The following is a 27829-nucleotide window of genomic DNA, read 5'->3' as shown; positions in this document are numbered from 1 at the left end:
TTAGCACAACCCAAAAGGCGACGTTCCTCTAAATCAGTCAAAGTTGCTTACCACATACTCGACTACATCAAACACCGTTATTCGCTCCAAAGTTATAGTAAATTCATTATGAATGATTTGCTTTATATTTCAGGCCTTAGATACAAATATTTCTGTTAACGAACATCATTTTTTTAGTGTCTTCTGAAATACATCAGTTTCTCTTCTTCTCCTACAATAGAGATGTAGTGTTACATTAACAAAAAATTTAACAATTTACCGTTACATTCCAAGTCGTTAATTATTGTTACATAATTTCATTGGCACGAAAACTAATTGCCAGACAAGACGAAAGAAAGGTACACATCGAGAAAAACCGAAGTTTCAACGATCTAATTATCTGAGATCAAGTGTGCAGCCATTGGCGTGTAAACGGAACAAAAACCGACCATTATTTGTGTGAAATTGAACAAATCGTCCATTATGAATAAAGCCAAAAACCAAAATATAAGTAAAAAGCGGGCAGAAAGCTCCCCCCAAGTCACAAGGTAGCACCCGAACACTTCCCGTAACAATAATTAACGATTGACGGCCATTTTTTTTTTCTCATTTATCGGTTCATTTTGCAAACTACAATTGAATTAAGTTGGGCCAGGTAAATCATTGGTACATTCGATATTGGAAAATCGATAAATTTTCAATTGAAGAAGTCAAAGTCAAATTCAAAAATCCTGTTTGCGTATTCTCATCAGCCTCACGTGACCGGACCGGGTGAAGGAATTGCCTTTTGATTAATTACATTCTATTATTTTATTGTGTGTACACATGTTGCAACAATTGCATTCAATTCGCCGCATCAATATCGAATGATACCATTACAATCTAAACTCATTCTTCCGTTCTCAATCTTCACTCTTGTATGTGTTTTTTTTTTAAGTTTTCACGATTTCCATCTGTGTAATTACAAAATATTTATATCGTAGAACTTTTTCATTCGTATCTGCTTATGTCTGAAATGTTCCTATTTAACATCTACTGTATCTCCTTGTTGCTATGTGTATCCTCATTATTTGTTGCATATAAAATTGATCATTCCACAATTTGATCCTTTCTCGACGCTCTCAAGTAAATCTTACAATAAATCTGCTTTCTCTTCTTGTGAGATTTATTTTCTATAAAAATGAATTCATCAAATTTCTATATTTTTTTTTTTTACAAAACAATAATTTAGTTTGGAATTTTATCATACAATCGTGATTATTATCATGAATTGGATTCCTTTTAATTGAATGCAAGAGATTAATTAATTATTCTCTCTGAAAAGAGACAACACTCGTAATTTTTTTATTAGCATGGATCCGCGCATTGCTTTCACTTGATTTTTTCTATCTTTCGTGCATTACTCCTCAAATATTTCTTTAAAATTCGTTTTCATATCAGTAGCCGATTATTCTTCATCTTCAATTATAAAAGGGAAAAGGACGTCAGTGTTTTAAAACTAACTTTTGTGTTTTTCTGTACGACTAATTGCCTGAAAAGAAAATAGAGAGAAAATTATAATAAAAATTTTAAATATTGAAATTTGCATAGTATTCGCTAGCACTCAAAAACAAAAAACCGAAACTTAAACATAGAAAATAAGAAGAAGAACGGAACAGAATCAACTCCGAATGCCTAATCCTGTGCTTCCAAGAATCAGATGTCAACCGAAGATCCACAAGGAAGGAGATGAGATCCGAGAAATCATTGCGGACTCGAACTCACCGACGTACAATCTGTTACATAAGAGCGTGGTCACTGTTAAATAATAACAATTGATTTTTCGAAAATTCGCAAATTTATTGATAATTTGGTCGTCAATACTCAATGCAAATACCTCAATAGCAAGTCCAATCTCCTGCATTGTCAATTATTGCCTGGCACCGTCGGGGCATACTTTTCACTAGTTTTTCTGCATATTCTACCGGAAAAAACCTTCAAATTTTCCGAATTTGTCGAGAAAGTTGATCTAAATTACATGGCTTGCGTCTGCGAAGCTGCATTTTCATCAGAGCCCACACATTTTCTATGGGATTTGCATCCGGTGACCGAGATGGCCAATCTAAAGTGACAACTCCGTTTTGCGCCTTCCACTCGCTACACGCTCGCCTCCGATGTTTCGGATCGTTGTCCTCTTGAAGAATCCAGCTTTAATTTTTCTTGATATACCATTGCTTAGCAGATGGTAACAAAGCCTTTTGATATTGTTACGAATTTGCTTTTCGTACTCGTCACTAGTTCATTAGTTGCTTTGCGTAGGCTCGTATCACTGGATTGCGTAGCGCTAAACCAAAATCCCGTTCTATAACTTTAGTACAAGCGTTTATTAAACACTAAATTATTCAAACGTACTGCACAATTAATTATAGAACACTTTCTTTAATTAATAAAATTCGGGGCGTATTTATACCCGACGCGTTTAGATCTACTTCTGAAACTTGACTGACTTTGTGGGCGGATTTCCGCCCTTTTATACTACGCGGAATATTCCAGAAAGGCATATAAACACTTTACTAGAAAGCTACTTTGCGACAGGATCTACCGGCATTAGAGTCATCTGTTAACAATTACCGTAACTAAATATTCGCCCTACTGTTATACAATTTTGGTGTCTTGGCTAATTGTCGATTCACGATTCACATTGACGTCACTCATAATTTTCCAAAGTGATTTTCGTAACACTGCCCACTGCCTAAACTTTTTCATCCCGAACAAGAATCAACGCTATTTGCCTGGTGTTCCGAATCGTGACCATTTCTACAGGTAATCCAATTCAATCTTCGTCCGGCATTTATCGACTTCGCTTAATTTAGTTAACGGCGTCATTAAAGTCCCTAATCTCCCCACGAAGTCCTTTCAATTTCGATTGCGACTTTCGTGTATCTTCCTTCTTGGGCTGTAGACTCTGGAACAATACTAGTTGGGCTCCCAACGATCAACATCTCCCTTCAACTTCATAACTTCGGCCTTTTTGCGAACTCATGTTAGTCACATAATCTCATTCTGATTAAAACATGTAGTCCCATAAAATTGCCGCTCGTTCTTCGCTATAGTTCCGGTGACATCCAAATGCTCACTTGGTACTACTTCATGATGTCCCAAAACGATGTCCCGTGTCGTTACTCGTAATACAACCATCCACATTTGTACGACTCCACGACCTTCATCTTCCGAAATGTTCCAACATGTATCTACCCACTTGCAGAAGATTCTACCGTCGTGCCGCATAAATCTTAGCGATGCCAAATTTTGACCACTAATTCAGTCCGACTTTGTCTTTGGTTCTGCTTCTCCAGATTAATTGCTTACTTTACTTTAGCAGATTTCAACTGAAGAATTTGCTCATCCTCCACTTCCACAATCATTGCCGACATTTGGACCAGTTCCACCTGTCAGCGCAACTTGGTGCTCAGAGGTGGTGTGGTGAGGAAGATGGGGCGGCAACCCTATCGGCCAAACCAAAACCAAGTGATGGCACCGGGAGACGCTGTACTCACTTTGGTTTGCCGGCCGTGATGCGTAGGCGAATGCTCCAAAGGCCTAATTAGGGCGATCAGACCCGAGTCTTCACGGGGACTCATTTGAAGTGGCAAATTGGTCACGAAACCTTACCACGGGTATACTGGTACCATAGGAACCGGGATAGCCCCTGGAATCTCATACTTCGGGTGAACTCCCGTTGTATGTGAGTACAGCTCAGTTATTTGCGGGCGGTCCCCTTAGTGGGAGTTTCATGGTGCTTTTGGTTGTACTCAAGCGAGAGGAGACCTTCGGGCCTCGGCGTGGTGTTGCGTTTCAACACGGGTACCGTACTGCTTAGTTCGGTAGAGATTTATATAATTCTTGCATCCACCGGTATGAATGCTAAGCCATGCACTTGGTATAGACTGGTACCGTTGTTGCTTGTCTCAGCGGGGCTCTGATTGTGGTCACAAAATCAATTCGTGTCTGAAGAGGACCGTATGATTAAGTCTCCACGACGGGTACCTACGTAAAACACTCATGGGCTTAACTGTCAGCGCAACTGAAGTCGAGGAGGCAATAAAACGAATGAAATCGGGGCAAGCCACAAGACCTGACGACATACCATCTGAGCTCTGGAAAGCGATGAGCTGGGACCCAACACCGTGGCTCAGTGAATTCTTTAATCGGGTTATTCAGGAAGGAAGAACACCATCTGACTGGCAAGAAAGTACCACTGTTCCAATATGGAAAAAGAAAGGTAGCCCAGCAGAATGTTCAAATTACTGTCCGATCCGGTTACTTTCCCATACCATGAAGATTTTTGAACGCATTCTTGACAACCGTATTCGCGAAATCGTTGAAATAACCGTGAATCAAGCCGGATTTGTCAAGAACTGCGGAACTACTGACGCAATACACGCTGCGCGATTACTCATGGAGAAACATCGTGAAAAGCATCGCCCTCTTTACATTGCCTTTCTGGATCTAGAGAAAGCGTTTGACCGTGTACCACACGAACTCATCTAGTTTGCTTTACGATAACACTTCGTGCCAGAAGAACTCGTGCGCTGGGTTCAATTGCTCTACCACGATCCGAAAAGTAAAGTTCGAAGTATGGCGGGTGTATCAAAACCGATTCGTGTCTCTGTTGGTGTTCATCAAGGAAGCGCCCTCTCACCACTCCTCTTTCTTCTTGTTATGGACACCGTCACACGGGATATCCAACGTCCAGCACCCTACACACTGCTTTATGCAGATGATGTTTTCCTAGCATCTGATAGCAAAAATGATCTCGAGCAACTTGTCCAAAAATGGAATGATCGTCTCATGCAACACGGTCTCAGATTGAATTTAAACAAAACCGAATTTTTGACGACCGATCCCCATGAAACAGGCACAATCACTGTCAGCGGCAATGATCTGCCCAGAACTAATCACTGATCTGGAGAACTGTGTTATGAAATTGCTTCGCGCATTAACGCAAGCTGGACGAAGTGGCGTTCCACAACTGGTGTTCTTTGTGATTGACGTATCAACGAACGTCTCAAATCGAAAATTTACCGCAATGTTCTCCGTCCTGTCGCTCTCTATGGTTCTGAGTGTTGGCCAAATATAAAAGACAATGAACGGCGTCTTGCGGTAATGGAAACGAAGATGTTACATTGGACTAGTGGCGTGACACGTTTTGATCACATCCGAAATGAGGATAGCCGCGATCGTTATGGGGTTGCACCGATCGTGGAAAAGTTGCGAGGCGTCTTCGATGGTATGGCCACGCAATTCGTGCTAACGAGAATTCACTTACGAAGATTGGTCTGAACATCGAAGTCGATGGTAAACGATCAAAAGGCAGGCCTAAACAACGGTGGCCTGATACGCTGGATGGAGATTTAAAAGCCTCGAGATTGCACCCAGATCAGGCATTCGATACAGCCAAATGGCGAAACCGATCACGACGAGCCGACCCCTCTTGCGAACGAGACAAAGGCTGAAGAAAAAGAAGATTCCAGTTCTTCAGGAATTCTTTGCAAATTGATTCAAGATGGGACGGGGCACGGCCCCGGCAACTTTTATCGCCAGATAGGTTTTTATTGGGTTCAAAATTTTAAACGGGTGCCAAAATTAGTGTATTGTAATCGGTTGTCACTATCCTCTAAATAGGACTTATTGTGTCACTAACATCTACGCCCCATCACTTTCGGTTCTTCGGATCGTGCTCAGCTCCAGACTTCCCGGCAAGGTCTAACTTTTCCTTAGTTTCGCTGCGTAGCTTGTTCAGAAGGCAACCTACAGTTTCCATGCGATTCTCCTTACGTGCAGCAACCTCAGTGTTTACAAGAATCGGCTAATGGCCAGCTCTTGCGTTCCATCCTACTTCCTTGTAGTTCCGTAACGGAATAAATCCGGCAAAAAAAGTTAACATCTGCTTGCATCATTTACTTCCTTAGGACAAATAGCGTTAAGTCATTTTCGGCAATCGTGCCTGCGCGACCTCTCCACCTAGACTCAAAGCTACGCCGAGTTTAGTTTACTAAGTTTTTATGTCAGAAGTTTTAACAATTTTAAATAAATCAGTGTAAAAAGAAAAAGAGTATTAAACGATGTTGCTCCTGCCTATGAGGTTGGTTGATGCCATACTGTCTGGAAGAGCAGGTAAGTGCTAGTACCTACCTAGGAGTAGGGTAGGTGAATGCGTTTACGCACAGAATGTTGGACGCAACAGTACGCTATCGGACTACCCACTAAACACCTCCCTTATCATCAGAGAACTAGCCTGGAATCGTTTGACACATTACTTCAGGCTAGCCACCCCCTGGTGTCTGCATTAAAATGCTGCTGACGAAAGCCGTCTCACCTCTCGCAAGGAAAAAAGGTGTGTTCACCGTCGTCCGCCACCCCATTGCAGAACACACAAGCAGGAGATCGTGCCTTCCCAATAGTGTGCAGGTAAGACTGAAAACATCCATGCCTGCTTAGAAGCTGAATAAGGAAGGAATCAATCTCACGATGAGCCGCACAGTCCATCTGCCCCTTAGCTCGTTTTGCCAAGAGAATTGCCACTCGGTAAGGATGCGTTGACGTTCTTCACGGGCAACCACCTCTCTTTAGCTCTCGCCCTTACGAAGCAAGGGCAACGACGATCACTCCCGCGATCACCGTCACAGCCGGTTCGGAGACAGTACGATAAGCAGACGCCACTCGCAGAGCTCCCCGCCTCTGCATTTGAGCAAGGCGCTTACGATGCACCTACTTGTCAAGGGCCGCACCATCCCGCCATAGAGCAGAGTCGACTGCGTTGCTCCCATAAGGAGACCCCCCCCCACCATTCGCCATTAGGCGATTCAAGGCTGCGACTCAAGCTGCAGCCCTGTCCGCTGCTGCTTTGATTTGGTTTTGACCTATAGTCAACTCGCCGATCGATATAGGACGCAGTGTCGTGATTCTCCTTCCAGTTAAGATGACTACTTCAGTTTTTGTCCAGCGCAAGGCGGAAACCGTGAGCAGTCATTCATCCGCTTACCCGTCGCATCAATATGCCAAGTCTGTTTTGCGCCTGTTCAATAGTGCGTCCGGCAACAAGTGCCACAACGTTGTCTGCATAACCGACCAGGCCTGACTCTTCGGGCACATAGAGTCTCAGGAGACTATCATAGGAAGCGTTCCAGAGGCCAGGCTCTAGGATGGATCCCTGCGCTACTTCCAAAGTGATTTTCATCCTCCTCTGGCCCTCTAGCATCTCATAGAGCAGGGAGCGGTCTTTCAGATAATCCCTCAATATCCGCAAGAGATAGTTTGGTACGTAGAATGAGCTTTCTAATGTGCCTAGCATATTTATCTACTTACGGAATTGAAGGCATTTCTGACATCAAGCGTTATGAAGAGCACTACCCTTTGAGATCGGCAGCTCTGTGCCTCGACCCGATCAACCGCATCTACGACCTCCATAATAGCATCCACCGTGGATCTCCCTGTTCTGAACCCAAACAACCTTGGGGCCAAGTCCCGGGCAGCGCGGATCGCTTCAGCGAGTCTACTCGTGGTGAGCTTTTCGAGCACTTTCCCGGTCATGTGAAGCATACACAGCGGTCGATATGCAGACGGGAGTTCCGTGTCTCCTTTACGTTGAATGCCTCACGCAACAAGTCTGGCCGTTGACGAAACACTAGTTTGTAAACTTCCATCAGGACCTGACGCCTTCTTGTTTTTCATAGTGAGAACCGCTTCTTCGAGCTCTCTCATTATGAAAAGAGGACAATCCTCGACGCTTTCCGCGCTATTGACGTCATGTCTGGGGAACAATGCCCGTAAAATGGGGTCCATCTGGTCAGTACTTAGCATGCAGGGCCTCTGCAGAGCCCCGATTTTTCGGCGGACAAGCTTATAGCCAATTCCCACGGGTCCTCATTCACCTCGTTGACAAGGTTCTGCCTGATGCGAGCTTTGCTTTTATTTATAGCGGTGCGGAGTCTCCTTTTTGCTGATCTATACTGTGCCTTTATGGCACAAGTTACGTATACTATTCTTTACGAGCTATACGATAATAGTATACGTAACTCGCATGCCTCCTCGTTGGCGTGCAAACGTTGTGTCAAACGGCGGAGCTTATGACACTCCCGCCATAGGCCACAACTAAACCTGTCGCCAATAAAGAGAAGTAATAGTACCGGCGACAGGGTACTCCGCTCCGAATTGACCCTTCATGAAAGGCTAATTTTAATTGAGGGGATAAAATTCTTTGGGGTTATCACGATTTCTACTGTTCAGTCTTGTAACCATAGCAATTTTGACCTCTGGGATAGCGTCCCTCAGGATCTCTTCCTCCAGTGAAAGCTACAAAGTTTTGTGGGATAAATGGCTTAAGGAGCAGGGCGTCAACTTTAGTGTTTATACGTTATTTTTGAGAAATTTTAATTTGAGGTCTCATGTTGATGAAATCGGTCTCTTGGGGACGAAGAGCGTTACTTCAACCTCATCCATCTGCAAGTCCTGTGAGGTCTTCCGCGGGGGGCCTCCAGAAGGGACGCCTTCTGCATCTCCCACGCTGCCGGACAGATGGAGAGCGGCCTCACAAACTCCATCCGGCTGGAGTCTGTGAGCGTTGCGCGTGAGAATGTGGGCAGATACAAAAATAAAAGAGGCTTACAAAAAGTTAGGAAAGATACAGACTCACGCTTGTAGCTCCTGAAAAAAAAACAAAGACAAAAAGTCTGCAGACATGCGTTTAGGCGTTCCATTAAATGTTTTCGCAAACGGTTTGGAAACAAAGGAAAAAAAATAAGTTAGACACGAACACGTGGAAAACCAAAAACACATCGGCGCGGAAACCAAAAGTCGCACACCTAAAGAAAAACGCAACATGCAGACAAGAGGACGTCGAAACTCAACGACAGCTTGTACGAGAGTGAAGGATGATTTTCAACTAAAATTGTATGTATTTTTCCTTGCACTTGCCGCAGCATTGTTCATCAAGGTAAGGAAATCCAAAATGTTAACCATCTTCAAACGAGCACGTTTGTCAGCTTATTTATAACTAAAGAACAACACATGCTTATTTACCTGCTGCGGCAGCTACAACTGGTGTTTGCGGTTGTGGTGTAGACGGTTGCTGTTGTTGTTGGCCCGATTGTTGTTGCTGATTTTGTGGCAGCGCTTGTTGTTGTTGCTGTTGATTTTGATTATTCTTATTATTCTTCGGAAGACCAGAATTGTTTTGTTGTCCACCCCGATTGTTATTCCGGCCCCGATAATTATTACCGCCACGGTAACCCCGATATCCGCCACCGCCACCTCCATGCATATTCATGTTACGGTTATAATATCCGCCGCGTGAACGATAGCTAATTAGGGAGAAGAATACAAAAATTCAAGTTATACTCAGCCATTTTGTCTATACAATCGTATAACTTACTTTCCGCGCCTTGTCGATGAGATACCAAATGTTTCGCTATTAAGCTTGCGCTCCTGGCGCCAGTCCGTACGATTTTTACCTTTCGTTCGATCTGTTGCTGCCTCGCATGAAATATTGTCGAAGAATGACTTGGTTTTGTCATAGCCTACGCAAACGCCATCATCTTCTGGCTCGTGGTCACCAGCACCGGTCTCATTGCCAGAATCATCTTTTTTGTCAGTTTCCCCGTTAATCTACAGAAAAATTATTCTTATTAGAACAGAATCAAATTGTGTTGTGCTGGGACGATGGAAGATGGGATTAAGCAAGAAAGTAAACAAAAACCTTTAATTAAAAAAAAAAATTCATTACTACTTTTGTCGTTTTCATCGTGATCGTACTGTGCACAAAGCTCTATTCACAATTTATTGAATTGTTTGAATGAACGAATGATATTGGGTTGGGGAAAAAGTAATGTCGTATTTGTGATCGAAATTTGACGCTTTATTTAACATAGCTAGTTAGTTAGTTTAGTTAACTGGGGGGAGCCGTAGCTCCGAGCACTCAGGCCATTGTTAGGCCCATTGTACTATCCCCGCAAGTTGCCTATTCAATGGCTTCCCGCCTAGAGTTTCGCAGGCTTTAGTGAATCTTAGAACATTCTCCAGAGGCAGAGAATATGCAGATTCTTCATTGAAGAAAACCTTGCCAAGGTGTCTTCGTCTGAGATCTGAGGATGCCGGACAGCTTCATAAAAAAGTGCAGGGCCGTCATACATACATACTTAGAATTATCCGATTTAAGTCAAATATGCGCCGTTTTGTTCGCAAACTTGTTACCATTTAGAGGGCAACTTCATTATCCCCACTTATAAAACCCCCCTCCCTATTTACAAAAAACTCAGATAGCCAGTTTTCGCAAGCCTCTTTTGAGGCCAACTTAGTAGCATCAAGAGCGTTTTCCATGGACCGAAAGAGATGGTAATCACTTGGTGTCAAATCCGGACTATACGGTGGGTGCGATAGGACATCCCATCCGAGCTCCCGTAGCTTCTCCCGGGTCATTAAAGATGTGTGAGGCCGAGCGTTGTCCTGGTGAAACACAACACCATTCCTATTGACCGATCCTGGCCGCTTCTGGTCAATCGCCTGCTTTAAACGGTCGAGTTGCTCACAGTGGATGACCGAATTGAGGGTCTGGCCGTAGTTGAGCACCTCATAATGGACGATTCCCTTCTAATCCCACCAAACACACAGCAAAACCTTCCTGGCCGTTAATCCGGGCTTGGCGATAGGTTGGGCCGGCTCGCCGCGCTTCGATCACGATTTTTTTCACTTGAGGTTGTCGTACGTGATCGACTTTTCATCACCAGTCACCATCCGCTTCAAAAATGAGTCGAATTCGTTCCGTTTTAGCAGTGCATCGCGATTTGCGATGCAATTTCTCGAACTCGTGTGGCACCCAAACATCCAGCTTTTTTTGAATCCAATCTTCTGCAAATGATTCCAAACGGTTTTATGGTCTATACTCAGTTCCTGGCCAATCTAGCGACTGCTCACATGCCGATCTACTTGGATGATTTCGACGATTTTATCGGTTTCTACGACGATTGGCCACTACACCAGAACGAAATCGATCCAACCAACGCTGTGCTGTGCGAATCGTTACAGTATCGGGCCCATAAACTTCACAAAATGTTTCGGCCGCCTTCGTTGCATTTTTACCTCTCAAATAGTAGAAATGTAAAATATGACGAATTTTTTGCTCGGTGGGCTCTATCTTTGACGCGCTATAACTTCAGACTGAAACGTACTATCACAGCACTGTCAAAGAGACACTTGTAGCACAGATTGTCGTCTTCAAATCGCTATATAGTGTGATCCGATGCGATAAGTACAACACAAGATTGTAGCGACATGGTAATGACATGACAGCACCAACATGGCAACGCCTTTCAACAGCTGATATGCTCAACAAAGTAACGTCACTATATGGATCGGCAAGGATATAAATTCGACGCCATCCGACTCTTTTAGACTCTCTTTCTCTCGACCTTCTCGGTGTTTGTAACTTAATTGTTTTTCTCGAATTTGAATAAATGGGTAGAACCTAAAAACGTATTTTTTTCATGTTTCTACATTGGTGACCCCGACGGCTAGAGTTAAAATAAAAAGTGCAGTGACCTTAAATTTCCATACGTTTAATCGACACCAAGCGCGAGTTTCAAAATGGCCACTGAATCCAAATCGCCAGAGACGCCGAAAACATCCCTTCAGAGTGATTTCCTGCCGGCGATAGCTAATCGACCAGCAGGCGTATTCGTGGAAGCGGTTCGCATACAAAAATTTCCGTCATTTTATTGACCCGACCCGCCATTTTGGTTTGAGCAGGTAGAGGCTGGGTTCCACACTAATCACATCACGTCGGACGAAACAAGATTTAAGTACGTGATACAATTTGCCGAGCCGGAAATCCTTTCGCATGTAATCTCGATAGCACGCAATCCTCCGGCAACAAATAAGTACGAAGCCGTGAAGGAGAGGATATTGGCAGCATTTGCAGAGTCCGCCGAATCCAAGCTGCGACGACTTTTCCAAGAGAAGAATTTGGAAGGAAAGAGACCATCGCATTACCTGCAGGACTTGCGAAAGACTGGCGGGGAGCAGGTAACTGACGCCATGCTAAGATCGTTGCTACTTGAGCAATTGCCCGAAAATATTCGAATGGTGTTAGCGATTTCTAACGAAGCAGACGTCGATAAATTGGCGAAAATGGCGGATTTAATGATCGAGATGCAACAACTGCCTTGCATTTCCACCGTTCAGAAGGCATCCACGGAAAATGATGTCTTGGAGCAAATATTGAGCCGAATTGACCGACTGGAAATCACGACACGCAATCGGTCCCGATCCAAACAACGGAGCACCAGAAGGCAAAGATCAGGTTCACGGAATCGAGGGTTTTGCTTCTTTCATCAACGGTTTGGGAAACAAGCGCGTAATTGCCGACCGCCATGTAAGTGGCAAAATAATCCCGCGACTTCGGAAAACTAAATTCATCGTCCCGAATTTCGGCGGTCGAGGACGACCCCTCTCACAGTAAATCCAGCCGATTATTAGTACTCGATCGGAAAAGCTGCATGCATTTACTGGTGGATACCGGTGCTGATATTTCAGTTTTGCCTAAAGACAAAAATCAGCACACGCCAATGCAATTTCAGCTTTATGCCGCCAACAATACGCCGATCAAAACATATGGACATCGCATCATAGCACTCGACCTCGGCTTACGACGACCGGTTACCTGGAGGTTCGTTTTAGCGGATGTTCGGCAACCAATAATCGGTGTCGATTTGCTGCACCATTATGGCTTATTAGTGGACTTACGCAGGAGGAAGATAATCGACGAAAAGACCAACTTATCCTGCATCGCAAAGCTCACCGGCACCATAACTTGTGGTATGACAACACTGAAGTCTAACGAAAGTTATCATGACATTCTGAGAGATTTTGTGGACATCACAATTCCATCTGACGGAGCGAAAGTGATGGCTCATGATATGTACCACCATATCCTGACTAAAGGACCGCCTGTTTTTGACCGACCCAGACGATTAACGCCCGAAAAACTGCGCCCGTTACACTTGGTACGGAAGAAAAACGGACAATGGAGACCATGTGGAGATTATCGGCGTTTGAACGCTATCACCGTCCCAGATAAGTACCCCATCGCTCACATTAGTGACTTTGCGCACAAACTGAGTGGATGCAAGGTATTTTCCACGATTGACCTGACAAGAGCATACCACCAGATTCCTGTAGCACCCGAGGACATTCCCAAAACAGCTGTCATTACTCCTTTTGGGCTTTTTGAGTTCCGAGTAATGACGTTCGGTCTACGTAATGCCGCACAAACTTTCCAGCGGTACATTGATCATGCACTCCGCGGATTGGACTTTTGCTATGCATACATCGATGACATTCTTATCGCTTCTAAATCGAACGAGGAGCATCGGAAGCACTTATTGACGATATTTAATCGACTCCGTGAATACGGATTATCCATCAATGTCGATAAATGCAGCTTCGGAACATCTTCTGCCGAATATTTAGGATATTTGGTGAGCGAAAATGGCATCAAGCCCCTTCCAGGTCGAGTGGAAACCATTTTGAATTTCGGAAAACCGTCAACAATTGCCGATCTGCGACGATTTCTAGGAGCTGTTAATTTTTATAGAAAATCGTTGCAGAATGCAGCCGAAATTCAAGCACCTCTCCACGAGTATCTCATTGGTGCAAGGAAACGGGATAAACGCAAAATCGAATGGAATCCACGAGCAGATGTCTCATTTGAAAAGTGCAAACAGCAAATTGCCAACGCTGCGTTACTACGACATCCCATTGAGAATGCACCATTGGCCATCAAATCAGACGCATCGGACACGGCTATGGGAGCAGTTCTCGAACAGTGGAACAACGATGTTTGGGAACCGCTCAGTTTCTTTTCGAAGAAGTTCTCTGATACACAACGTAGGTACAGCACTTACAATCGAGAACTGCGAGCAATCTACAGTATAGTCAAGTTTTTTCGCTACATGGTCGAAGGTCGTCCGTTATTAATCAAAACCGATCATAAGCCGATACCGTTTGCCTTCCAACAGAAAGCCGATAAAGCTAGTCCACGGCAATTAAGGCAACTGGACTATATCGGCCAATTCTCGACCAATATCATATACGTCACTGGCGAGGAAAACGTTACAGCAGACGCCTTGTCCCGAATTAGTGCTGTTACATTGCCGGTTGCTATAACGTCCGAAGAATTAGCTACAGCGCAACGAAACGATGAGGAACTCCAACATCTACTGCGTTCTGAAACGACCTTGGATTTGAAAAAGTTGCGAGTTGACGACAAGGATACAATGTTGTACTGCAACGTGTCAACTTCCCAAATACGGCCGTATATCCCAATACTTCTCAGGAGGAGAATATTTCAGATTACTGACCGACTATCTCATCCAAGCGGACGCGTCACGATGAAGCTGATTTGCCGAAAATATGTCTGGCCTAGTATGTCCAAGGACATCCTCGAGTGGGCACGAACATGTCTAGCGTGTCAACAAAGTAAGATTGGACGACATGCAAAACCATCGCATAGCCAAATCGATATGCCGGACACGAGATTCAGTCACGTACATATCGATATTGTCGGACCGCTAACGCAATCACAAGGTCACTCGTATGTATTGACTATGATCGATAGATTTACGAGATGGCCTGAAGCGGTTCCGATACAATCAATTACGGCAGATGTTATCGCAGACGCATTCTACACCAACTGGATTTCACCATTTGGAGCACCTACTATATTAACATCGGACCAAGGATCCCAGTTCGAATCCTTGATCTTCCAGTCACTGACGCACTTAGTGAGTTGCAAAAAGATTCGAACCACTGCATACCATCCTGCTTCTAACGGATTGATTGAGCGATGGCACCGATCGATGAAAGCAGCTATTATGTGCCACAACAACCGTGAATGGGTCGAAGTTTTGCCAACGGTTTTGCTCGGTCTTCGTACAAGCGTTAAGGAAGATATTGGCGCAACAGCTGCTGAGCTAGTCTATGGGACAACGATTCGCATTCCTGGAGAGTTCTTTCTTGACGAGGAAATGCCTCCCGATCCGATATTTTTCGTTGAGAAATTTCGTCACCATATGACGCAAGTTCGTGCAACGCCAATCTCTCGACATGATAGAAGGAAGGTGTTCGTCCACAAGGATCTTTCTACATGCTCACACGTGTTCGTGCGGATTGATCGAGTGAAAAAGTCGCTAGAGCATCCGTACGAAGGACCATATTAGGTGTTAGAAAGACTTTCCGACAACGTTTTTAAAATGGAAATTCAGGGCAAAGCAAAAAATATCAGCGTCGAGCGACTAAAACCTGCCTATTTCGAAGTAACATCTGATCCAACGGAAGCAGCCCAACGACCAATAAGTTTGGCTCCCAAAACGTATGTAGAACCAAGAGCGAAACCAGCGAGTGAGAGGCGAGTAATATTCGATACGTAGTTTTCCAGCCGTTAACCGTCAAAACTACTCAGGAGGGAGCAGTGTAGCGACATGGTAATGACATGACAGCACCAACATGGCAACGCCTTTCAACAGCTGATATGCTAAACAAAGTAACGTCACTATATGGATCGGCAAGGATATAAATTCGACGCCATCCGACTCTTTTAGACGCTCTTTCTCTCGACCTTCTCGGTGTTTGTTGAATAAATGGGTAGAACCTTAAAAACATACTTTTTCATGTTTCTACAAGATATGTTTAAGTGTCGCCATCTATTGACAAAATACGACATTTCTTTTTCCCCAACCCTATATTTAGAGATCTATGAAAAATTAAGCTGAAGGTAGGTAGACCCATGATCCGAAATAAAAATATGAAATGAGGAACCTTCGAAATTTCCGCTTCTATTGCATTTTAGCCACGACTCAAACAAGGCTCAATTTTCAAAGTCTAATGCAACCGATCAATCAGGCATATTCATGGATCTGTTAAAGGTAATTCTGTAGCATAAACCGCACTTCAACTACAAACTTACTTACATTTACTCAACTCCCAAACAAAAATTGAAGGAATAACGTCTTCAATCAAAAAAACAAACACAAAACAACTAAAAATACCTGCTCGGTTTTGGGATCGTCGCCCACCTTAAGTTTCATCAACTTTGAACGTAGTTCTTCGAATTGGTTATTGGCCTGCTCGAAATCATAGTCCTGATCGAATTTAAGAGGATTTTTAGGGCGTCCTTTGTTATTGTTGGCACCTTGTCGGAAGTTCCCCTGCAATTTACAATAACACGATGAATTGCATCAAATCAGTTAGAGACACCAAAACTGTCTCAATATCCTCCGACAATTACCTGGCTATGCATTCGGCCGCGACCACGATTTCCACGCATGTTGTTATTGTTGTTGTTACCGCGATTCATCCAACCGCGATTTTGATTATTGTTATGCATTTGATTGTTTCGATTTTGATTTCGGTCCTGGTGCTGATTATGTTGTTGATCCATAGCTTTGCCGGAATCCCGACGATCACGTTGTCCACTGCCACCGCCAATGTTCCCCGAACGTTGTTGATTCTGTCGTCTGTTATGGCCTCCCTGATCGCGATTCGCTACATTCTGATTAACCTGTACCCCCATATCAGCTGAAGGGCTTTTTCTCGATATTACACTTACTGGCGTGGTTGATCTTGAAGCCCCGGCAAGCAAGTCTATGACAGATACTATTTAGAAATTTTGTGGGAAGAGAATGCATCCGCTAATTACATTTTGCAACTTAAAACAGAAATATCAACAGAAAACATTGAATTTGAAAACGATGTAACACAGCTTCATTTTTTGGAATATGAAAGAAAAAAAGGGAAAACGTGCAAAACGGAAACACTTTAATTAAATTGATCGAAAGAATCTCTCTCCAAACGTAACCGAGCCCGTTTTCAAGTGACCATTAATTCGCACGTCATAAATCTTCAACAATCCCGCAACTCATCTCGACAAATCCTTTCGATCAATAAGGAAAATATTAGTAAGCGGAGACAAACGATAAGTTAATAATCATTTCAACAGCTTTTCTGTTCCCGTTCGAATCGAAGCCTGTGTTTGAGAAACACGGAGACCAAGGAATCAAACATCCGCAAATTGCTCAACATATGGCGACAGTCAATGTGCATTTCGCAAGTATTACATGCAACTGAAGTTTTGCAAATTGATTCGGGTTAGAAAAGCCAGATTTCCATCTATTCAATGCACTTTTCGTCGCTTGCATCTAAGGCAAGAGATGAACATATGCAATAATCTCCATGATCTCATGCATATCATCGTAAAAATACTATTAAATAAACATCCAAAAAGCATCAACGTTATTAATGAGCTGCTGCGCCTACTAGCACTAGAAAGCGTATAAATATCGGCATCTAGAACTACAAATCTACATTATACATTACTTTCCAAAATTAAATAAAAATTAGAATAGAAAGAAAACATTACGCGATAAGAATTTACCGTCACACCTTGGTCTTTGTGTTCAGCCGCGGTTGGAGCAGATATAGTAGAGGGTTCTGGAATGGCGTCGTTTAACTCACTTGGTTGCTTTGCTTTGTTTAACCCAAACGATCCCGGCGCCAGTCCAGTTGTAGTACCAATACCACCAAGATTACCCATAGTTCCAAATGGATTTCCATAATTACCCAACGGTGCACCCATCGAAGGAATAGTCGGAAAATGCGGGATGAGTGGCTGCCCGTTAGGCAATTGCATTTGCATAATGGCCGGATCGTTAGGATGTGGCATTCCATTGTTGACCACTCGAATGTCTTTAATATCTGAACCACGGAACAGAATGTAATCATAAATCTGACTTTGCGGAGCGATGGGATATTGAGTTTCACGGTCCTCTGTACCAAACGATCGAACTGAAAAGATCAAAAAATATATTAATCCACAATATCAGACATTTAAAAAAAAAATAGAAATGATTACAAGAGGAAGGCTGAGCTGGAAATAGAAAAGGTCTTCCCCAGCGTCGAAAGTGGTGACCCCGGAACACGCACCACCCGGGCGTGACAGCCGCTATCCATCTCAAATTTACCAGAAGCTACAGAATTCTCCGACAATAGAGTTTCCCTTCTGGACGGCGATCATCCGGCCCATCAACGGCATCATCACTATCAAGACGTTCACTTGACGTCGAAAATTTGGCCAGGTCGGAAACAACTGGAACTTGGGAGTCTTCAGAGCAGATCACCCACCACTCAGAGTACCTAGAGTCTACAGCATGTACCTTCACTCCTGCCAGCACACAAAACCGATGTTAGCAATCACCAGCGAGTGTCTTGTCACTTGGATCACTGGCACCCGCCGGCTGACTGCTGCAGCAATCGACCCAAGGACGATTCCCACGTAATTTACAATACGTCATCGTCATCTAATTGCAGCACCAACATCAGCAGTATCTTCCAATCATCACCAACAAGTGTCCCATCAGTTGCATTATCACAACTCTCAGCACCAGTCGCACAACAATTTAAACGACCTAATCGTATTAAACGGTATAAACGATGGTAATAGTGTGAATTCTAGGCCCAGCCAGGCAACCTGCGGAGCGGCCAGTTCGCGAGTTGAGACACAGCAGAAGCGAAACGAAGGCGTCGGAGCGAGCCCGCAGCCCAGCTCCGCTTCCCACGATTCACGCTGCCTTCTCGGCCAAGTTTTTTCTCCGATTCCAAGCAAGTAACTCGAGTGCAGTCGCAGCTCTCGTACTCGGCAAGGTGTCAGTGGTTTTATTTTTACGGTGTCCCGTCGACGCCGCCCCAGGAACGCCAGTCGCCGCCAACCCGACCTCGCCATGTCGACCGTGTTGTGTGCACCAGCGACTCCCCAGAAAATTCCATTATTCCGAGCAGTACGACGAGACTCCGAGTGTGTTGTTCAGTGTCACTCCGCCGGGAATCCTCCACAGGAACTACACTTTTAGAAGCTACCAAGTATGTGGAGCTACAAGAGCAGCTGAATTCTACATCATCAGCAGCCGCGACATCACTAACAACCCGACCCCCAACACTTTCGCCATCATCATCATCGTCGACATCGTCCTCCTCGTCTGCATCAGACATCGCCTACCGCAACTCGTTCATTAACAACAACCACCACAGACGCCGCAGCCACCACAGACGCCGCAGCCACCACAGACGCCGCAGCCACCACAGACGCCGCAGCCACCACAGACGCCGCAGCCACCACAGACGCCGCAGCCACCGCAGACCAGAGCGCGAGCGCCACAATCTGGCACTATCGCATAGCCTGAGGGATTTGTAGACAATTCGAATAATTATACAGCAGCGACGGGCAACACACAGCCAGCTGCTGGAATGCCCTTCAAATCAGTAAATGTTTCCAATTCGACAGGTTTTCGTCCGCAACAGTCGTTTAATACGACGATGCACCCAACGACAGGAGCCTTTGGACAGATCACGTCGGGGTCACCACTTTACCGTTCTTCGGCTTGTCGGTCCAGACAAACGTATATGTTTGCCCAGTTGAAATAACAAAGAACTTTAGGTAATAAAGAAACACACGGCAAATCAAGCCAAAAGAGAAATTCTGTTTATAAGACGCAAAATTCACAAGAAAATTTTAGAAAAGCAAATTCAACTAAATATACAAAAGACTACGTGCAACATCGCACGACAGCTGGAGCAGGAGAGACCGGTTCTTCTCCATGCGGTCCCTCCGTCTCCAAATCAGCGCAACTTTTTCACCGCCGGCTCTCCACTCCTGTGGCGAGTTCTAAAATGCATGGAGAGCGCCGGTGCGCCATCTACCCGCTCGTATTCACAACATTCGATATGAATTTCGAATGCCGCGAATCCTGCTGCTACCTTTCATTCAATTAAAAGGCCAGTCTATGCCTAATAAACTTCTCACATTCATACCAACGGACCCGTGACACCATCATAGCAAGAACGCTATACTTATCTCCGAACGTATCCTTCCAAATGTAAATCTCCTAACTTTTAACCAAGAGGTCTAAAATTTGCAAAGCTTTCTCGGCCACAACCAATTGCAGGAGACTTCAATAGTAGAGCCTTATACGTCGAAAAATTCAGCCTGTCTGTGAGTCTAGTTTCACATTCCTGAATAACTGCAAACCGAACTTTTCCCCAGTACCATTTTGACGGACGAAGGTGTAAAACTTGATGTGGCCACAGCAAAGGCTCCTAATCGCAATGGGATTCCTGACTCGTTCTGCTATAAACCTCGTGATTTTCAGGACCAAAGAAAAGTCGGCAGGGCTTAAAGAAGCCATGCAAACAACCAGCACAGAAATATACATAGTACAACCACAAGTTCTGTCAGTCAAACGTCTCACGGAGTAATAAACCAAATCAATCGAAAAATACACCATTAGAAAAGGGAAACAGCTTTCAAACGACAAAAAAATTATTCAAAATGGCCGCTGCTAGCAGCTATACAGGTCCTCTGTGAAGCGATGCACCAATCGCTTCACGCACAGTATGAAGCGGAATTTCTCGAACTGCACGCACGATGCTGGCCTTCAAACTTTCCAAATCGATGTAAGTTCGATCGCAGGCAGTCTGCTCTAACTTAGCCCAAAGGCTTTAGTCCTGACGAGTCAAATCTAGGCTGCCTAAGGCCCATTCATCCGGGGTTATGAAGTCAGGAATATGCGCCGCTAACTACTGCTGAATTATCTTGGCTTTGTGAGCGGGGGCCGAGTTCTGCTGAAAGCACCACGCCTTTCCAGGGAATAGAGACCCACTCAATGTCTCGATTACATCCTCTAACATCTTTTCGGACATGCTCGCATTGGTTTTGACGCCGACGTTGGACTCGCGGAGCATTTTCTTTGGCTTCATAACAATTGTGAGCATTCTGTTGGTTGAATTTTTCTTCAATGGTAAAAATTTTTTCATCATAAAATAGAATTTTGGTATATTTTTCACCGGGAAATCGTTGCAGAGCAGCACACCGAGTTCGCCATATTTCCTTTAGTTTTGGTGCTAACGCATCGCCGGCACGCACTGAGACCCAGATCTCGTAAAATACGACTCACACTTCGAGTTGAAACGCCCATTTCCGCCAACATTCGTTTCTGCTTGCGGAGAGGATTGCGACAAACACGCTGACGCACAGCCTGCACGATATTCGGGCGACGTACGGAGCGGTGGCGCCCCTCAACCCATCAACCACATCAGCTGTTTGGCGGTATCGAGCTAATGTCCTAAAAACGAATCGTTCGTTTACCGGCAACTTTTTTAACAAACTATGAATCCTTTTCGACATATTCCCACATTGATGCAACGCAATAACCGTGATTCTTTTTTTGTAGTTACCAAACTTGAATGTTTTTTTTGAAGTGGGGTATGGTTAGGTACTCTCCGTGCGCAGTGTTACCAATTTTGGCGGCCTAACATTTCTCGCTATACGCATCGACTGACAGCATTTATGGCTATCTATCTATATTCAGGAAATCACATTGATCATTCGAGAGAGTTGCCAGATCGAAATTTCCAATCGATGGTAGAGGATCTTAGTCTAAATGCGGGTGGCACCCTCAGTTCAAATCATTTCTCAGACAAAAGAAGCAGCAGGTCTTATTCATAAATTCAAACGACTATTTATCGTATTTAACGAGACAGAGATGCCAGGTGAAATGCAGGGATATTCTCAGCGAACAACATAATATCGAAGCAGCAGTTCCTCAGGTGAGTATACTCACTCCCTACATAGATGTGGAGGATGAAAATCAACGACTCGAAGTGTGTGCGAATAATTTTCACTTTGCGAAAAGGAGATTCTCATGTGAAGATCAACAACATTGCTATATCCCAATCGGAAGACGTTAGATACCTGGGGATACACTTCGACAGAAGACTGACCTGCAAACGGAACATGAGACGAAAAATCAACAACTCAAATTTAAATTCAAACATTTCCGTTGTGATTGATACGGTACGTAATGGACACGCTTGCCGATAGATCGAGCTTAACGATTTCGCCCCGGGCAGAGGCAACTTATCAGACGCTTCCTCTGCAATGGGAGCAACCTGACCGAAAGCGATAGCAGATGGAATTCACTATATAAGCACCTGCGCACCTGCAACTACGCATCTCAGGTGAGTAGGGTGTCACAAACTACGTAGCCAGATCTACAACATTGCTGTGTTAGCTCTGGCACGTTTCGCGCCACCTGAAGCAGCTATTACCGAGGCCATCCCTGGACAGGGTTTTGCGATAGGCTGACAACCCACTACTAAACTACTCTAAGTCAAGAAACATGGAACATTTGCCTCGGATGGGACGAGAAAACGACGACGACCAACAACAACAAACGTCTAACGGATTATTCTTTCGGACCCTGTACTCGCCCTGAAGAAACCAGGGGTCGTCAAGGACCTCCTTCAACAGGTGGAGATTTACAAAGTGAGTATTATTGCAGTCCAGGAAAGAAATTGGATTGGTAGCGAAATAAGCGATATGAATTGGCACACAATTTTCAAAAGTGGCAAACCATCGGATCACAAGAAGTTTGACGTGCGACTTCAAAGCTATAAGCGAAAGATTGGGTGCGATTCGCATCAGGATTAGTTTTTTCAACCTCTGGCTCACCAACGTGCACCCACCGACTGAAGTCAAGGAAGATGCAGTGAAAGATGAGTATTATGCACCCAAGCCAAACAGTGTCTCCTGTTTGGCTCACAAACGATGTCAAAATATTGTTGGGGGATTTTAAGGCGAAAATCGGAAACGAAAGCTAGCATTGGGAAACCACTTGAAAACCCAGCCTCCATGAGAAAGGCAATCATAACGGTCAACGATTAATTGATTTCGCCAGTAGCAGACGCATATACCGTCAACCAAATTAACCACATCGTTATTGATGAAAGACGGGGGTATCCAGTGTATTGGACTTACGATCCTATCGAGGAGCAAACTGCGATTTAGACCATCACTTGGTGAGGGCAACATATTGGGCAGAATCTCCTCAGTGCACCAATCAACCCTACCAAAATTTTCGCAGCTGTTACAACTACTGAGCGGTGCTACGGCGCAAGCATATACAGCCGCCCTGGAGGAAAAATCATCACCTATGCTACAGTGTGCGGCAATAAGATAGCACACCTGAAAATTTCTCATTATTTCCTAAACTATTGGATGCAGATGTTCTACAAAGTGGGTAGGTAGACTAAAATACACATTTCTACCTGAAACTAATTAGGCTTTACCCTAAAATTGATTGATCGATTGATTTTAGGGCGAATTTTATGACTTTTAGGTGCGACAAAAAGAGCACATAATACATTTCTTGGATCCCTAAACCAGGTCAGTTGAAATTCGACCTTTAAAGAGTGGTAATCAAAAAATAGGCATTTAATGTAGAGAAAACGAAGGTTTTTTCAAAAAGATCTGGAATTGTTGAATTCTTCGGAAATCGCCAAGATTTTAGAGTGACGAATTTGATTGCGGATCCGGAAAACTACGGAAAAAGAAAATCACCTGGATGATACAAGCGAAAAAACCACATCAGGAACGTAGAATTTTGAAGGAGGCCTCTAATTCAGCTCTTACAGCGAGGGAGCGAAAACCACCGTTAACCTATCTTCACAAGGTGCACTGTCTCGCGTTTTGACCCCACCATATTCAGGGGGTGGTCAAAGGGTAGTATAGGTCCCAGAGCGAAACGTGGATTGGTACCCACGATGGAGCATAAAACCTGGGAAATGCCTGCTGAACCAACACCAACAGCTCTACTACCAAACCCTATCTCCACCTCCACGTGGTGACCGCTGGGAGCTCTTTCGTAACGAAAAGATGCAGACGGAGAAGGATGAAGGCGAGTCTCCCGCGTCTAAAAACGGGACAAACTGTACCAACTGGTCCTCCAGGATGGGGGTTGGGTAGGGCTGAAAACCCTACACGGAAAACCGATGTTACGGAGCCACGAAAGGAGCCTCGGACAGGATGGATTTTACAACGCCGAACCCGGCAACAACAAAGGAATAACGATTTGCACATTTTCTCATGGAACATGCGCTCCCTGTACAGAGACGAAGCTGATGAGCAGCTAGCTGATACCCTGTCCCAATATAGGGCTGATGTAACAGCGTTACAGGAGATGCGTTGGACAGGGACCGATTTCCTGGAGAAGAGCCACTACACCATATATTATAGCGGTCATCCAGTAAACCAAGTGCTCGGAGTAGGTTTCTTAGTCAGCTAAAAAATGAAACCTGCTGTTATCGGCTCTGAAAACATAAGCGAACCGCTATGCACTCTGCGCTTGCGAGGCAAGTTTAGAAATATAAGCCTCATTAACGTTCACGCCCCTACAGAGGAGACTGCAGAGTCGGAGAAGGATACCTTCTACGAGGCAGTAGAACGAACCCTCGAAGCCTGTCCCAGATATGATTTTAACAGCCAAGTAGGGAAGGAGCCCGTATTCAGGCGATAGGTTGGCTCCCATAGCTTACACCAAAATACAAATGATAACGAACTGCGGACTATTCAATTAGCAGTGTCACACGAAATGGTTGTTGGAAGTACCTGGTTTGCACGGAAAGTAGTCCACAAACATACATGGGCCTCTCCAGACGGGACCACTTTCAACCAAATTGACCACGTGTTGATTGAACGCCGCCACTTCTCAGCCTTGATGAATATAGGCTCGGATCACTATCTTGTTGGCATGGTGCTTCGAGCTCGAATAACAACACCACCCAGAATCCCCTCTGACAATCAGGTGAGAGTGAACACTGAAGCCATCCACAACACAGCCCTCCGCGACACCTATAAGAGGGAAATGGATGCCGCAATAACCGCAGTCAACAGAGGATCTGGAGATGAAGCATCAACTAATGATCTTCAATCACCTGAAGAACGTTATCATTGATACGGCCACAAACATACTTGGCCCCAGCCGCAAAAGGAGTCGGAACGGCTGGTTTGACGAGGAATGTAAGGTAGCAACGGAACGGTAGAATGCTGAATACCGAGTAATGTTGCATTTTCAAAGAACTTGGGCACGCGCAGAGACTTATCACAAACTCCGGCGAGCACAGAAGCCTGTGAAGTACAGGCGAAAAAAGGAAGCCTAGGAAAACCAACGGGTCTGTGAACTCGAAAAGTACAAGGAGCAACCGCACCAGGCGCGGAAATTTTACCAACAAGTCAGTAGGATGAAGCCTTATACACTTCGATGCTCATCCTGTCGAGACCAAGAAGGAAATCTGATTTCCGACAGAATAGGCATATTGGAGCGATGGGTTGAGTACTTTGATTAGCTACTAAACAACCAGAACATCGGCGAGTTGGAGATCCCGCCAACTGAAGACGACGGACAAATACTGCCACCACCAAGTTTAGGAGAAACAGTCCATGCAATTCATCGGCTAAAAAAACCATAAGTCGCCAGGAGCCGATGGAATTACAGCCGAATTAGTTAAATATAGAGGCGACCAGTTACACCAAGTGGTTCATCAACTTGTGCTCAAGGTATGGGACAGCGAATCAATGCCTGACGATTGGCAACGAGGCATTATCTGTCTCATACATAAAAAGGGAGATATCACACAGTGCAGCAATTATAAGGGTATCACGTTGCTGAGTACCATCTATAAGATATTCTCCACTATCTTGCTAGGCCGGATAGCCGCCCAGAACATCATTGGCCCATACCAAAGAGGCTTCACTCCAGGCAAATCAGCAACAGATCAGATTTTCTCTCTGCGGCAAGCGATAGAAAAACTGTTGGAATATGGAAACAGTTGCACCATCTATTCATCGACTTTAAAGCCGCCTATGATAGCATAGCCAAAGAGAGAATTTGGTATCCCGACGAAATTAATAAGACTGACTAGGCTGATCCTGACCAATGTGCGAGGCCAGATAAAATCAGGATCACTTTTAAGACCATTCGACATCAACAACGGTCACGACAAGGGGATGCCCTATCATGCGTCCTCTTTAACCTGGCCCTCGAGAAAGTGATCCGTGATGCTGATACATAAGGATGGACGATTCGGTAGCCTACACAAGACGAAATCTATGAGCGATACCATGGCCGTCCGATTATGGATAAAATCCGGTTCAATAGATTACAGTGGGCGGGTCACTTAATCCGTATGGATGAGAATGATCCAGCCCGGAAGGTCTATAAGGGCAATATCTATGGTAGAAAAAAAAGACGAGGCAGGCCCTGCTTAAGATGGAGCGATGGCGTAGGCCAGGACGCCAGGCAGCTTTTAGGGATATCGAATTGGTGGACGTCAGCGCAAAACCTGGATGTCTGGAGTTCCTTATTAAGGCTGGCCTAGACCGAATACCGGTTGTTGCGCCGTTGATGATTATGAAAGAAACTCCAAATAGCAAGGCACCTAAAACTCTAGACTTCTTTCGTTTCCTCGTTTATTTGCTTGAATGGTATCAAGCTTACGCCAAGGTTGATGACCCAGTAAACATCTTCCCCAAAATTCTGGCATAGAAAATATTGGCAATGACGATATTTTCCAGGTGAAATTTCTTCCAAATTATTGAGGAACTAAATATCCCTCTATTGCGCAAGGACCCTGGGATACTTAGCTCTGCATTGACGGATTTAAAACTAGAACTTTATCCATATTCTATCGCAAACTAGTCATTGGAAATCATCCTCAAATACCATATCGACAAATAACTTTACAATTTGCCCTAATTCACTATCCTATTTCGTGCACAGAAGCTGAACTCCAGAAAAAGGCTTCACTTAGGAAGTTTATTCCTCCCACCAGGAAATAGTTCTGTGTCCATTCACCTGCCCCCCATCAACTGTTGCTATCCAGCAATCACTCCCCGTTACCTACATTGTACAGTTGCTACTTTGGGGGCAATTCCCCCGAATCATTCCGTTTGCCCTTAAAGTTAATTGCGGACGCGTTCAGCAGATTCATCTCGTCTCGGCAATAACCTAAAAACACTCGAAACTGTAAATCAAGGGACACCATAACTGTATTTCCATTCATGTGCACTTGCCCAAATGCGTGACTTTGGTTAATCAGACCGGCAAGCGGTCACAAGGCTCACTGAAAAGGCGGAAATGCTTGGAATCAGCATCCACGATAACGAAAACTGTCGGGGAGACTCTGGCAAATGACACATGGAGAACAATGAAAACAAAAATCTGCCCTAACGGGACTTTCGCCCGAGTTGAAGACATCTTGATGACAAAGGCAAATTTTGCCATCTGTACACCTCGGCTCCACCATAACCACAGCATTTTCCAATATGCTTTGCTTCAATTCAACACCGCCTAGTGCCCGTCAGACTTTTTATTTGCTAACCGAGGCGGCCACGGCGGCGTTCCTTTCTTCTCAGGTCGTCGCCGCCACCGCCGACCACGACGATTTCGCCGCGCGCAATCCGAAGAAAAGTCGCAAAAACACAAAAACAATTTCTTTGCTCAGCCAACAACGCGACCGCAAAATCCATCTAAGACTCGCCCGCTTCTCCGGCTCAGGATACTACGGGGCCATATCCGCCGACAAAATCGTACGGAAATATCCAAAAACCGTAAACTTACCGTTTGCCAGCGCGATCGTACATTCTTGCGGATCGACGGTGAACAGGCGGCCCTCGTATCTTATGTCCGCTTTCGAAATTAGGCTAATCTTCGAGCCCAGCTCAGGCATTCCTCCACTCATTTTGCTGCGCCGCACTTGCTACCAAACACACTTTTCCACGAATTTCGATTCGACGGTTCAGTCTATTTTCCACACGAGAACGTTATAAAACCACCATCGAAATTCACTGAATCGCTCGTTCTTCGCAAATGGCGTACAATCCAACTTCGACTTCGATATTAAAATGATGGCGTATACAAAACAGCTGACAGAC

At 44.6% G+C, this 27829-nt stretch overlaps 1 protein-coding gene across 9 annotated transcripts; it reads right to left on the bottom strand.

Moving 5' to 3' along the window:
* Positions 1-106: 106 nt before the first annotated feature.
* LOC119647823 (protein LSM14 homolog A) lies at positions 107-27829 on the bottom strand. 9 transcript variants are annotated; one of them, XM_038049054.1, is made up of 7 exons: positions 27516-27829; positions 17452-17853; positions 16298-16665; positions 16086-16217; positions 9392-9624; positions 9040-9320; positions 107-1510 (listed from the first exon to the last, which is right to left on the bottom strand). In XM_038049054.1, exons 1-7 carry the CDS (start codon positions 27634-27636, stop codon positions 1503-1505), a joined length of 1545 nt encoding a protein of 514 aa, XP_037904982.1. In that variant the 5' UTR covers positions 27637-27829; the 3' UTR covers positions 107-1502. The 9 variants fall into 9 exon arrangements, with proteins under 9 accessions (XP_037904982.1, XP_037904980.1, XP_037904981.1 ...); XM_038049052.1 differs by having other exon boundaries at positions 16059-16217; positions 27516-27825; XM_038049053.1 differs by having other exon boundaries at positions 16059-16217; positions 16298-16653; positions 27516-27825.

The sequence above is a fragment of the Hermetia illucens genome, chromosome 2, assembly GCF_905115235.1.
Source record: "Hermetia illucens chromosome 2, iHerIll2.2.curated.20191125, whole genome shotgun sequence".
Taxonomy (NCBI): Eukaryota; Metazoa; Arthropoda; class Insecta; order Diptera; family Stratiomyidae; genus Hermetia; species Hermetia illucens.
This window is presented reverse-complemented; position numbering and strand designations above follow the sequence as displayed.

Coding starts and splice junctions, on each gene's coding strand:
- LOC119647823 (XM_038049052.1), bottom strand. CDS start 27,636: ATGAGTGGAGGAATGCCTGAGCTGGGCTCGAAGATTAGCCTAATTTCG. Junction 16,666..17,451: donor GGCTGAACACAAAGACCAAG/GTGTGACGGTAA, acceptor ATTTCTAAATAG/TATCTGTCATAGACTTGCTT. Junction 16,218..16,297: donor GCGGCCGAATGCATAGCCAG/GTAATTGTCGGA, acceptor TGTAAATTGCAG/GGGAACTTCCGACAAGGTGC.